The 15,000-nt window shown below is 40.9% G+C and overlaps 1 protein-coding gene across 3 annotated transcripts in view; it reads right to left on the bottom strand.

The window, feature by feature from the left end:
- mpped1 (metallophosphoesterase domain containing 1) overlaps positions 1–15,000 on the bottom strand; it is a 66,681-nt gene that overhangs the window by 20,744 nt on the left and 30,937 nt on the right. For all 3 annotated transcript variants that reach the window (XM_046873022.1, XM_046873020.1, XM_046873021.1), the window contains exon 4: positions 8,486–8,711. In XM_046873022.1, the coding sequence (XP_046728978.1) occupies positions 8,486–8,711 (226 nt within the window). The remainder of the gene's footprint in view (positions 1–8,485; positions 8,712–15,000) is intronic.

The raw sequence follows: 15,000 nt of genomic DNA, 5'->3' as shown, positions 1-15,000 counted from the left end.
CTCCCCACTTCCTCACCTACATCACTATCTGACTTTACAGTGTCTGAACGAGTCCGAAATCCAGCGCAACATCTTCCCAGAAGAGTGGAGGTTAGTAGAACGGGAAATTTAGGACTAAATGTTGGAATCGGATGTTAAATTCTTCGTCCGTTCCTGTACTTAATTCTGTGTATCTGTATTATTACCAGACTGGAGTCTTTTTGGGGACTTTTTTTTTTTTATATAGCAAAATATCGTAAAGGCCGAGTTTCAAACTCGCTGCGATCATCTCCGCACTGAACCCGTCACCATCACAAGGCACGACTGAAGCATCTAAACTGCTGCGAATGCAGATTTTTAAATAATGATCATCAAAACTAATGAGGAGTATTCAGAGCAGATGAAAGCGCTTTCATATTACACTGCGTTTCTGTGCATTAGTGCAAGTGTGTGTGTGTGTGTGTGTGTGTGTGTGTGAGAAAGATTTTTGTCTCATCTAACTGGCAGAACTCTTAACACACAATAGTAATTATCTCCTTCCTGTGCGTTACTGAGAAATTATACAGAGACTGAGATTCAGAGGCAAATGCAAAAGAAAAGGGGATTGAAAAAAAAGAGAGAGGGGGAAAAATAAAACGGGTTTGGGATGAAAAACGGAATATCGGATTGTCTAAGCAGAAACGTGCAGTGACGGTGTTGGTGAAAGTCCGTTCGTGTAGTCAATCTGCAAAACTGCTGGACCCTTTTCCCTTTTTCCTCGTCTATCTCTCGTTTCCCACGGAGTGATAGTTGCCGTAGCAACCGAGGCAAATCGTCCTTTTCTCAAACAGATGTCCCATTTAGTTCGAAATTAGAATGTGTAAAAACCCAGGAGACTCAAATTATTTCAAAAGTTCTCTACGAGGGAGGGAGGGAGGGAGGGAGGGAGGGGAGAGGCGGGGGTAAAGGAAGTGAGCAGGAATGAAAGGAGAGAAAAACAGAGAGAGAAAGAGAGAGAAGGCGTATATGGGTGGGAGAGAAAGGGAGAATGATAGGGAAGAAAGGAAGGAGGGGAAAGAAGTGTATCGTGCCTCCTCCTCGCTGTGAAAGTACGTTGATTAGACGTCGAGTGCGAGACGCCGCTCATGCTGTCGGATATCGGAGCATAACGGGAAAAAGAGGTGAAAAGGTGTACGGACCGATAACGAGCAGTGATGCTTTGTGGGTAAAAAGGCAAACGCCGGTGATGAGGCATCTGGTGTAAAGACTCATTATGCTCAAGAGACCAACAGGGGGCAGCCTGCAGAGCTGGGGCTCGTACCCCTGACCTTCTGATCAGTAGCCGAGAGACTTAACCAGAGCTCCACCACTTTAGTAACATGCTAGCAGATGCCCTTATCCAGAGCGACTGTATTTATTTATTTATGTCAATTATAAATCCAATTAAGGGTTTCAAAGCTAGCACTGGTGGTGCTCAAGTCTTTTTAATCAAGTCCAAGTCAGATAGTGTGTTGTTATGGCCATGGATGCCAACACAGCATATATAGTAGAGGTAGACCGATGAATCGGTTTTGTCGATTATTCAACACCAATAGTCGATCGCTGGAACTATCAGCATAGTTTTTCCGGCTTCCAGTCCAGTCATTACAAGAGCGGCCTCTAGAGGTGAATCAAAGAGCGCTATATTACACTTATTATTCATAGTTTATTCATTATATTTATTCATTATTATATTCATATATATTTCCTTTAGCACATTTTCATAATTCAGCGTCGGTTTATTCATCATTTATCGGCAAGTACGATCCAACCTGGCTATCGGTATTGGTAGAATCGTCCGACCTTTAATATATAGTTAAAAAATATTTAGTATGTGGAATTCTGCCAAAAATAAATCTCGTCAGATTGTGATCACCGGCGGCGCAAGACAAAAAAAAGGATTCGGTCGAACAGTTGAATCTGGATGCCGAACAACCGTTCGTGTGGCCAATCCCAGGCGTCCGCAAGCTCGTGTATGCAGAAGAGGGCAGATAGCGAGTTAGTCCGAGGACGTTACGATTCACGTTGATGAAGCATGAGTAGGAGTTTATAAACATGCTGTTGTTTGGCTTTAAGTCTCTCAAAGAAAGCGAGTGTTCATTCTCATCAGTTGGTTTGATGTCAGTGGTTTTCCCTTCACCTGAACTAGGAGACACAAACCTGCTCATGACAATCCCCCTGTGCCCCCTCCACAAGTTTATAAATGAGACCCAGAGCGGTCCAGAGTTAAGCAGGTGGTGCGTCAGTAATAATGGTCAGTGGGGAAACAACGCTCCGAGTGTATAAATAGACTGAAGTTATGCTTTTGTATTTAAATTTCTCAAGGAATCGTTTCAGCTCTAAACATTTTAATCCTATGCTCAGGTGTCCACAAACTTTAGTTTGTGGACACCTGAGCATAGGATGAGCAATCCTAAATCAGCACAATGCAGGGAAGCCAATCGTGAGTAAATGTCCATAATAACAGAAAGAAATAATAAAATAATACACAAGGTAGCTCATACTTGTGGACGCTTAAAGTGATGAACAATTAAATATTAAATAATAATTATTTACAGAATAAAATAACTTGTTATATATCAGGTCAGAATATTCTCGATATGAGCACATTTATTTACGCTACGTAATATATTGTCTGATCGTATTTTTTGACCTTTTTTATTATTTTTTTTTTTGACTCGTCATGGTTTTCCGTTTTCGAAAGAAACTCCGTTGAAAGGAATAAAATGATCCGAGAAACAGAACTTCCAATCAGGATATCGAGAAAAATGCTAATATTTGCGCCACGCCACCAATCGTTTTTTCTCTTCCATGTTACCTCTCCGGATCGCTCCAGAGTCTAGCGGGTGCGGTGCGTCAGCAATAACGGTCCGGCGGGAAACACGGTGCTCCGTGCGTAGTCAAAATGGACAGAACGAGGCAAATCGTTCGAAAATTGGTCACAGTTTATTGGTCACTTTCTAAATAATAAAAGCATTGCGCATATGCTGATCATTATATAGAAATCTATTGTATTTTACCGACGCGAATATGTTAAAAACGGCGCATTGTGATACAAACGCCAACTTGAATCCCGTCTGTGTGTATTGCGAACGATGTGTGTGCTGTGGCCCAGCTAGGGGGCGCTCCACATGCACCCCCCTCCACACTGTGACAGCTGTTAATTGAGTGCGGTCCCCCCGTGGCCGGCCCTATATAGCCGAAGCAGCGAGTGCGCTCCCCGAGGAGAGACCCGGCCGCCAACGTGCTAATCTCCCGCCTCATCCCAAACCGCACGCCGCATTAACACGCACCTTAATTAATTCACCAGGGCACGCAGGCAAGGTCGAGCAGCGAAACACACACCCCTTACATCTCTGCCTCGCAAAAAAAAAAAGAGGGGCTGATGATTAGACATCGCTCGCCTCGTCCGATCTTCATCATCCTCTCCTCCCTCTTTATCAATCCTTCCAATCAGGGCGGTTCATTAGCAGAGGAAAAGAGCGCGCGGCCTTCATCGGAGAGGAAGACTCATCAAATGCAGGAGATTTAGGAAGAAAGAGCGACGCTTTTGTTTCTTCGTTCTTTCATGCTGCCTCTTATTCTCTCTCTCTAGATATGTGTGTGTGTGTGTGTGTGTGTGTGTGTGTGTGTGTGTGTGTGTGTGTGTGTGTGTTTTTCTTTTTTTGTTTTGTTTTGATGAGGCTCCTCTATAATTGGGACACAACAGAAGAGAAGCAAATTCAATAATTAAAAAATCTAATTACGGAGTCTTTTGCATCTCGGCCGTTAATTATTTCTCGCGGAGTCACTGGGTAGCTCACATCTTCGATTTTCTTTTTTTCGGTAAGAAAAAAAAACAGAGAAAAAATCAGAGCATCTCTCTCTCTCTCTCTCTCTCTCTCTCTCTACGCTCTGGCGTTTTATTTCCCTCCGCTGTCCGCGGTTTACTGCGTGACAGCCTCCTCAAAGACATCATCAACAACACTGAAACATTTTCAAGTAATCGGCGCACACGCGCGAACACACGTGCGCAACAGCCACTGAGAGGATTCGGCACGCACACACAGCTACAGTACACGCTTCATCTGTCTTTGTCCAAATTCGGCACGTGTTGTGCTCAGCAGAAATCGCTGAGCCCCCTGCCATGTTCAAAGCAGCTCAGTGCCCACAGACAAATGGAGAGGGAAAAGAGGGAGAGAAAGACTGAAAGAGAAAGAGGGAGAGAATACGAGAGGGAGGGAGGATGAGATGAGACAAGGCAACTGATCAGTCCGAATCTTGGACGACTAATTTCTCTCTCTCTTTCTCTCTCTGGTATTAAAATAAATACACCCCCCACTAAACACTAGATCAACAAAAGTATTGGGACGCTTGACTTTCCCCCCCCAAAATAAGTGATATAAGTGGACATATAAATCTTTACAGTTACACCACATGACCTCCCAAGGTCTAAGATTAATATACCTACTCCAGACACACAATAGAGCCAAAAGTATTGGGACACCCAACCTTTCCATGTGGTTCTTCACCAGACCTTGAACTTGGAGGCACACAGTTGTACAGGAGTTTTTTTATTCTCGGTCGCATGATAGTTTCCTTTCGCTTGAACTACACACGGGAAAATTGATGTATGTGAATTTTTTTTAATTCTAACAGCATCATACAAGGTCATTTCAACAGTGTGTGTGTGTGTGTATGTGTGTGTGTGTGTGTTTTAATTCACAGTTCGGTTTAATTTCAGTAGTCTGTCGTTTTTTATTAATGCGGTTTATTATTATTATTAATCAACATTAGAACAGTTTACAGATTTAAAACAATTTTAAATAAAATGCGTGGTTAAATAATATACAATATTTTATTATATAAAAAGGTATAATTAATGTAATACAGTTTTATAGTAATATTTATTATATTTTTAATTATATTGATTACATTTCATAACCAATTAAAATGGGCACAAATTAAATTGATTAAATAAAATTAAATAAATGGAAACATTTTGAAGTTTAAAATTTGTATGACCCCATTGGGGCAATACAGGTATGTATGTGTGTGTGTGTGTGTGTGTGTGTGTGTGTGTGTGTGTGTGTGTGTGTGTGTGTGTGTGTGTGTTTTACGTTTAATATTAATTTTTCTAAAGTTATGATCTAATTAACTGTTCTATTTATTTCAACAGACTTGAACAAATGTCTTCATTCCCTCCATCCTTCACTCGTTCACTCCCTCGACATGTGGAATTGTCAGGATTATAAAAGTTAGCTAAAAGTTAGCCGCTAGCTACTTCCCGGTTAGCAGCTAACACTAGCGCTACAGATTGTTTATTGTTGTCATACATGCGCGAAACAAATCGTAATTCCAGTTCCGCGTAAGCGGCTGCAGTGACACTGCGCTAACTCTAGTTTCTTGTTCTATACTCCTGGCACTGTTGTGTATGTTTTTAACTTTAATAATGATAATAAATTCGTTTAAAGTGCGAGACGGGAGAATGAGGGAACATGCGGTCGGAGACTTAGTTACAATCTGAGATCCCTCAGGAACGTATTATGTTCCACACGTAACAAGGATTTCACCGGAAGCCCTGTACCTACGCTAGTCTTATATGTCAAATATGCTGTTTTAGCACTACGTTTACATGTACTTTACACACACACACACACACACACACACACACACACACACAATACGAGTTTTAGCACTGTGTGCGTCTGTGTGTGTGTTTACCAATGCTGTTTGAATCAAAATCAATTACACTGTTCTCTCTCTCTCTCACACACACACACACACACACCACTGTAACGTCTACAGTTTCCAAAAGTAACCGACATCTTTAATGCACCATTTACACCAACATCAGACTCTCTTTAGTCTCACCCCTTTACACACACACACACACACACACACACACACACAAGCGCGTACGTTTCTGTGGGATGACAAATGACTTGTAAACTTGCATTAGCGTCAGCAGAACAGAAAAACACGGCACATGTTTCCCCCATGCTGTCTCTTTCATTCCAGAAACTCCGCATGACAAATAGTGGAGATTTAGTGAGAAATGCAGTGTGCCGAGATCTCATTTATTGCACTAAAAAAGCCTGTGTGTGTGTGTGTGTGTGTGTGTGTGTGTGTGTGTGTGTGTGTGTGTGCGCGCGTGCTTATATACATCTCCTACAACAAAGACAAACACGAGACAGACATGGCCATCGCTGACCTCGCAGTCAGACAGAAGACAAGATTGACAGGAGGGAAGGAAATGGAGATGGAGAACAAGAGAGGAACAGGACAGCAGGACCGAGAACAGAGAGAAGCGAGGGATGAGATTCAGCTTTGTGTACCTTTGATGGAGGGATGAAGGTGAGAACAAGAGCCAGTGTGTGTGTGAGAGAGAGAGAGAGAGAGAGAGAGAGAGAGAGAGAGAGAGAGATCTGGAATTACGGATGAGAGGATAAAGAGATAAGGCGTAGATGTTGCTGATGCTCGGATCAGAGGAAGCCGTCACCCGCGGCAACGTGGGCTCTGTCCAGAAAGCGCTTGCTTTTGGAGGAACGTCATCACCATGGAGACGCGTGCAGCTCCATCCCGCGAGGAGCGACGCGTCCTGCTTGGAGTGACAAGGAACTGATGATGCTCAGAAGGGATGTAAATGAGAGCGAACACACACAAACACACAAACACACACACCCTATAGTGGTCTATCGATTTGCAGCTAATTTATGCCACGCCCCAAAAAATTATGAGGACCAGCAAGTCCCCACAAAACGATTTTTCCAACTCTACCAAGAAACACTTTCACACTACGTAGTTTTGTACACCTAGTGTAAGATATACTGTTCATTCTCCTTCTACACCTCCATCTTCTATATTTTTTAATAAAAAAAAATCTCGTGCTAATATTAATTTATAACGTTCTTATGGCTCATTATTAGACACGGACGACAACGCCCCCTGCCACCCCACGAACGTCCGTGCAAACCCAGGCCCACGCGAGGGTTCATCCTCCTTTCCTCCCTTTCTCGTCTCGCTATTGTACGTGGTCACGCGTTCGAGCAATTACGCTCCCTAAGTGGGAGGAAAGTAGCACAATGAGACGGCGTGTGTCTGATCAGGAGGAAACGCAGCCTTAGACGCAGAGGGATGCCAGCAGAAGTGTTAACGAGAGACAGACAATGGGGGAACTGGGAAAAGAGACAGAACAAAAATAGAGGCGGACTTGAGGGGGAAGGAAACACGGAGCAACATATGGTGAGTAACAGACAAGGGGGAGACGAGGAGAGAGAGAGAGAGAGAGAGAAAGAAAGAGAGAGAGATGAACGTCCCATTTCTCACTTCAGTCACACCCCTTCAACTGTTTCAGGATTTGGACAGTGTACCATATTTACATCGCTGAAGAAGTTCAGACAACACAGGCGTTTTAAAACCATCAGGTCATCAAGTCCATTCACCTAGAATGATTTTTCTCTCTCTCTCTCTCTCTCTCTCTCTCTCTCTCTCGTGTCACACTTTCCTGCCAAAAATAGTCTCGCAACTCTGAAATGACACAGTGGCAAAAAAAAAATCCATAAATACTACTATATAACCTATTAAGACAAAAGTATTGGGACGCCTGCCTTCTCCAGTCATATGAGGTCCTTCTTCAAACTGTTGCCAAAAACTCGGAGGCACACGACTGCACAGGACCCAAACGTGCTCCTGTTCCAGCACGACAATGCTCCCGTGCACAAAGCCAGCGCCATGAAGATCTGCTTCACATGCACTGGAGTGGAAGATCTGCCACATCTGCTGCTATAGAGCTCCAATATTATTCAATAGGATGAATGAGAATCTCACCTACATCTGTCCCTGACTTTACTGACCCGATTGTGGAGTGGAGGATATTATAATACCAGAACACAGGAACTGAGATTTTAGAAATTAGTTATAAACTATAAGTGTTATTAAAAAAAAATCAAAAACACACACAATCTTATCATTCGAGTGTCCACAAACTTTTGTCCACACACAAGTTCTTGACCGACATGCATTTATCCTGTTTTTTTTTTTCATAAGTCATAAAAAAAATAAAATAAAAAAGTTGACCTGTCGGTTTTATCTGCTAACGAGCCGGAAAACCTCATTAGCACTAAAGTAATAATTACTACACAGAGTTCTATTTTTGACCAGTGTTACTAAATTCTTGATATTTTTTTTTTTTTCTAACAGACAATTCCAGACGATTTTAGACGATTCCAGACAGTGTAATTTATATCCCTTGTGTAAATGATTATATATTACTGCATACTCGTAAAATCCCATTTACATACAGTAATTTGAACAAAAGTTTGTGGACAGCCACGTATAAGATTAGCTGGCTTTTGTGCACAGGGGGAACCATGGAATAAAAAAAAAAAAAGTATCCAAATACTTTTGCTTGTGGCGCGTACCGGACCTGTTCTACATCCGCAGCAATCTTGAGTTAAAAAAAAAATAAAAAATGAAGGAAGCGTAAGACGGAAAACCGAACACTCACCACGGTGAGCCGTAAATGCGGAAACCTCGGACGGTAACGTCGGAGTCCTGCAGGTAGATGCAGTTGGTGAGCAGCGACTGCACGTTCTCGTAGTTCTCCGGCTTCAGCTTGGAGGCAGAGGGAAAGTAGTAGAAGTCTTGCTTGATCAGATCGGCCATGAACTCCTGATCGAAGGTCAGCTCGTGGTTTCCCGCGATCACGATCTTTATCTCGTATGGGAGAGTGCCTACGTTGAGAAAAGAAAAAGTGGTGAGAACATTTCATACGGAAGGTGTGATACAAAAAAACAAAAAAAACGCACACACTTGTACTTGTTGTGTCTGAATAAGCACAAATCTTCTCAAGTGTGCTCCTCAACCTGACTGAACCCCAGGCCTCCTCACCTCACCTACATCAGGACCTTTTTATTAACACAAGTGTACCTGAATGAGCACAAATCTCCACAACATCTGGAGGAACATCTTCCCAGAAGAGTGGAGTTTATTATTTATCATTATAACAGTAAAGGAGACTAAACATGGATCAGGTAATAAAAGTTGCCGTTTTTATCGCGATTGATCCTTTTTATAACATATTTGCATTGGTGAAAAAAAACATTTTTTTTATATAAAATTATTTATTTATTTAGAAAGAAAAACGATCATTTGTGACCCTAGATATTTGATATGCATATCATTTGCCACGTGAATATGACGTATCGCAACACTATGGAAACCGAGGCGTGTCTTGAGAGTCACGTGGAATACAGATTAACATGGCAGAGGTAGAGCTGTAACTTCCTGCAGACACAACAGGGGGAAAAAATAAAAATAAAAAAAATAAATAAATAAAAGAACAGGTTTTAACGCAGGGCCGGAATTAGTTTTTGTGATTAATATACAAATATTGAAGGAGACTCTCCTTTCTTCGGTGTACTGCGGATCAGATTTAAAAATTCGGTATGGCTGTGGCGCTCGGATGGTTTACGGCTCGGCCAGATTATACATTGCTAAAAATACTTTTAAAGCCTGTACGTAGAGAGGGGGGGATTTTCTTTTTTTTTTTTAGACAGGTGTGATGAAGATTTATTGAAAGAAAGAGAGAGAAGGAAAGGAACGTCTCCTGTTTAAAAGTACACATCTGTGAAGCATGGCGGCGTAGGCGTGTACAGCTGCTGGGAAAAGCTGGTGCTCTTGATGGAGATGAGAATCAGAATGAATCCTGAACGATTAGAATGAAGAAATTACAAACGCTACTCATCGTACAGGGGAAACAGAACTGGATGTAATTGGACGACAGATGTAGTTACACCCTGGCGTATTTATTCCAATAGCAAATTTGAAAGATACAAACTGAAGCAGATGGTTAAGTATTTTATATGGATTTTGTATTTATTTGTGGCCTAAAAGCACAAGTCCCAGATTTTATGGACAAAAGTTTGTGGACACCTGACTATAAAATTAGTATGTGCATCTTTCAGAACATCCCATTCCACAATTAGTCCCAATTCTTTTTACACTAGGCTCAGCTCTATTACTAGATTTTCACATCCTAAAGACGTCCTGTACAATTGTGTGCCTCCAACATTATGGCAACAATTTTGAAAAGAAAAAAAAAAAAGGCGTCCAAATACTTTTGGCCGAATGATATTGTGGGTCTAACCCACACAACCCCAAATCATTCATTATTGCAATTCAACAATTTTTTAGAATTAAATTATCTCAATTATCTACTGTATGTATCACACGTACACATGGGTGACGATATAAAGAATAATCCGGAAGCATGTTTTCCACCACAGGAAAACTGCCTAATCAGCTTTTTTTTTTTTTGCCTTAACAAAAAATTTATTAAAAAAAACGAATGATAAAAGAGAGGCAGGTGTCGGAAACGTCAATTCGAGAATATGAAGCAATTTTGAATGAATAATGATCAGAGAATAAATTTGTGTTCAATCCCAATATTTTCTTCTTTATGACTTTTTTTTTTTTTTGGTAATTGCTAACAGGAAATAACATTCTAATAATGTCCGTTTACGCGACTTTGTGTTGTTCAGCCCAAAATATGTTTTTTAATGTTAAAAATGAAACGCAAAAACAATAAAATTCAAATTCAAATATTAAAAATGTTAATAATAATAATAATAATAATAATAATAATAATAATAAAAAAATAAAATTCTAATTATTTCAGTTTATGCGACTTCGCGTTGGTCAGCTAGAAATTATATTTTATATATATATTAATATAATAAAATATATATATATTTTTTAAGATGCAGATACAATAAAAACCAAATGTAATGTCCATATAATATTACAAATAATGCAATGTATACAATTATAATAAAAAAAATAACAAATAAAAGATAAAAAATATTTACTTAATGGTCTGTCTACATAGTTTCGTCGGTTTAGCAGGTTCTCGTTTGCGTCGAATTTACGACTATAGTATGTGTCGCTATGGCAACGATGAAAGATCCTACTGCTGGTGCTACTATACTACAGGGTGGAAAAACGTGAGAAGTACACAATTTATTTTGTGTTCTTATTCTTTTCTGTAGCGTTGATTAAAATCTATAATTTTTTAAAAAATCCAGTAAAAATGTTGAACGCTCAGTCACAGGGATGTAAAAGGTTCTAAGGGAGTATGTAGGCTATTTTTATAGAATATATTCAACATGCGTCTGGAAATTAATTACTGGCAGTAAATAAATATCTAAACACGGTGTTACTTTAGTTATCGCTGATGATGAAGAGCCGGCCCTCTTGTGTGATTGGGATTGATGAACACAATGATTTTCTATTATGTTATTATTCCATTATAATCTCTTTTCTTTTATTCTTTTTTAAAGGAGGAGGGGGGGTTAATTAGTTGATTTGCTGTATAGAAATGTAGCTGATGAAGCCGATGAGAAGTGCCTGTTAGAGATTTGGAAATAAGCGTCGCAATTAGATATATAAAAAATAAATAAACACAAATTCGCAACGGATGCACAAAAACCCCAGCACGCTTCGTTCGGTCTCGTCCTGCAATATGTAAGTGCTCCCTAAAATATTCATACGCCGCATGGAAGCGGTCCTGTCCACGCCTGCCAAACACACAGACAGCATGTCCCCACAAATCTCTAATCCTCCTGCACACGCTCACGGCAACGGCCCTCCGAAATCTGCAGCCAGGAAGAGAGGGAAAGTGGGGGTGGGAGAGTGTGTGTGTGTGTGTGTGTGTGTGTGTGTGTGTGTGTGTGTGTGTGTGTGTGTGTGTGTGTTGGGGAGGGGGTGAATTACGGCAAACATCTGGAGCGCTTCCTTTATTTGAAAAGTGTCATAAAAAGACGAGATGCATCAGAAAGTGTCAGGTTCGGTACGCGAAACAGAGTTCAATCACGCAGAGTTTTGACAATTATGCAGTCAAGCGCGTCCCTGAAAAGCAGCAATTAAATGAAGGGATGGGGGGTGGAGGGAGGCTGCGGAGGGGGGTGCCTGCGGTGGTGGTGGTGGTGGTGTTGGTGATGATGGAGGGTATTCTACTGAAATGTCAGCACACATACACACATGCACAGGGAGCCACTCTGAAATCTAACACATAAGGTGTGAGCTATAAGCAATTTACCTGATGTTAACACACACGTACGTTAGATTTTACAGCGCGGCTAGAAATCTGCAGGGATAAGCACATTTATTCTGTCGCTGAAAGCGAATCGTGAAAAAAAAAGAAAAACAGTCAGAAAAATGGGTACGGGGTGTCCTGCTCGGAAGGAGAGACGCTCTTTAAGCTTTGCTCACGAACCGGAGAGATTTAGAGCCGCCGTTACGAAAGCTTCGTCGCGTTTAATCACGCGTTTCGGTGTTTTTTTGTTGTTGTTGTTGTTGTCTTCCGGTTGTTTTAATTCTATTGTCTTCACTTCCACCCTTCTCCGGCTTCTCTATTAAAATGTTATCCTTAAAAAACTAGCGGCAGATCCAGATTTCTCCTCCTCGCTCTCATAACTCATAAATCCTTTCCTGTTACTTACATCTACATAATTCACACTAGTCGGCAAATTTTTGGGAAGATCACGCGGGTAAAAAAAAAATAAAAAATTATAATAATTTCACCATAAATGAAACGACGGCTTTTTGTCTCAGCAGTGAGTCTGGAGCGAGATCTACCTATTACTGAGCAGATCCTCCAGTTGGTTTACCAGCAATCACACACATGGTCAAGATCCTCTTTAAGCTCGGTTAGAAATACAGATAATATAAAGAAAAAACCACAATTTGAACACAACTAAAATATCGTAAGTGTCATTTGCATCATATTTACATATTACTAATGTTTCTATGAGACTGTTATAGACTCTGGGGGGAGGGGGAGCAGAGATTTTCATTTCTTTGGTTCAGACTGATGGCAAACCATCAATTTACTCAAGTGCCTTCTGACTTCTAACGCATGACCCTTTCACACACACACACACACACACACACACACACACACACGCCTTTATAGAGCAAAAAATAAAAAATAACCGTATTTTTCGGACTATAAGCTGCTACTTTTTTCCCATGTTTTGAACAACGAAGCGGCTTATTTATGGATTTTTTCTGGGTTTTTCCCGGTTTCACATACTTCAAGCCAAAAAACTGAACCCCACAACATTAGACCAATTAAATTTTCTAACGGAAACCAAAAAAAAAAAAAAAAAAACGCACCTCACCTGTGTTCTGAGCTGCACGGCATCGGGAGAAAAACTTCCACCGGTGTTGATTTTTAAACGCACGATGATGCCAAAAGATAAACTCTCGAGAGAAATAGTTGTGAAAGGAAGGAGGACGACAGTGAACAATGACTTTCTTGGTCGGCTACTGTTTAGATACAAGCCGTTGTAACGCGTTGAGTCTGGGTGAAGGGAGAGCTCGCTAACTCCAGTTACAACAGAAATCATATAAGCACAGACAGGTTTCCAAAACTCGTGCTTTTTTATTATTCTTGGCAACAGCGTTACGGGTTATTCAAAGAAACTTAGAAATGAGCATCAGAAAATAATAAGGACATATTCCTCGGTCTTGCACACATGCAGTAATAGCGGAAAAATGCGGCGACAGGCTATTCCCATAATACCGCTATGCTCTTAAAGGAAGCGCAACATATTTCACCCGTTACACCGTGTAACAGACACTGTCTTTCATTAAAGCCTGTGTAAAGTTCAGTGAGGCTTATAGACAGGTGCGGCTTATTTATGTTCAAAATAAAAATCTTCAAATTCAGTGGGTGCGGCATATAAATGGGATTCGCTTTATAGTCCGGAAATTACGGTAAAAAAATCCAGATGCTCTTTTCCTGTTGTGTCTGCAGGACGTTACAGCTCTACCTCTGCCATGTTAATCTGTATTCTACGTGACTGTCAGGACACGCCTCGGCCTCCGTAGCGTTGCGTTAAGTCATATTACGTGTTTAGCGACGAGAAATCGATCTACAGGTCACAAATTAATCACAAATTATTGGTCATGTTCTAAATAATAAAAGTTCAGCGCATTTACTAATAATTATATATGTAAATTAATCGGTTTCAAACGAAGCAAATATGTTTAAAACGTTCTATCGCGATACAAACGCTTGCATCCGGTGCACACTTTTTTTTTTTTTTATCAATGCATCGTATCGTACACACACACACACACACGTGCCATTTCACAAAAATTAGTGCACCTCTCACATTTGAACAAACTTTTTAGTATCTTTTCAAGGGACGATTTTATATAAATGAAACGTGGATATATTTTGGAGTATCAATGTGCAGTTTGTTTATCAGTACTGATTTACTGTCCTCTAAAAATCACTCAACACACAGCCATTACTGTCTAAATAACTGTCAACAAAAGTGAGTCCACCCTCAGTAACCATAACCAGGCAAAGCCACATCTCCTATTCATCATGTTTATGATTTTGCCTGCTTGACAGGACCAGACAAATGTGTGTATCTTGGATTAGAGCAGTTCAAATTCGCTGCTTTGAGTCCAATTCTCTCATACTGACCACTGGATGTTCAACATGCACCTCATGGTAAAGAGTCTCTGAGGATCTGATGATTAGAATTGTTGCTCTCCACAAAGATGCCGAGGCTGTAAGAAGATCAGAAACACCCTGAAACTGAGTAACAGTACAGTGTTCAGGGTCATACAGAGGTTTTCTGAGACGGGTTCCACTCTGAACAGACCTCACAAGGGTCCATCTAATAAGTCGAGTCCTCGTGTTCTGCAACAGATGCAGAAGCTGCTTCATAAAACATGAGTGCTGCAGCATTGCTTTAGACATCGCTGAAGCAGAAGGTCCGCTTGTCAGTGATCAGACCCTACACACACACACACACACACACACACACACACACACACACTGCAACAAGTCTGTGTGCAGGCCGTCGTCCCAGAAGGAGCCTCTTCTGAAGCTGCTTACAAGAAACCCGTAAATAGTTTGTTGAACAACTGGAACCATTTTCTGTGATCTAATGAGACTGAGATAAATTACTTGGCTCAGATGGTGTCCAGCATGTGTCGTGA

Source organism: Silurus meridionalis, chromosome 18, assembly GCF_014805685.1.
Source record: "Silurus meridionalis isolate SWU-2019-XX chromosome 18, ASM1480568v1, whole genome shotgun sequence".
NCBI classification, from domain to species: Eukaryota; Metazoa; Chordata; class Actinopteri; order Siluriformes; family Siluridae; genus Silurus; species Silurus meridionalis.
The sequence above is the reverse complement of the archived record's forward strand: the minus strand, read 5'-3'. Positions and strand labels throughout refer to the sequence as shown.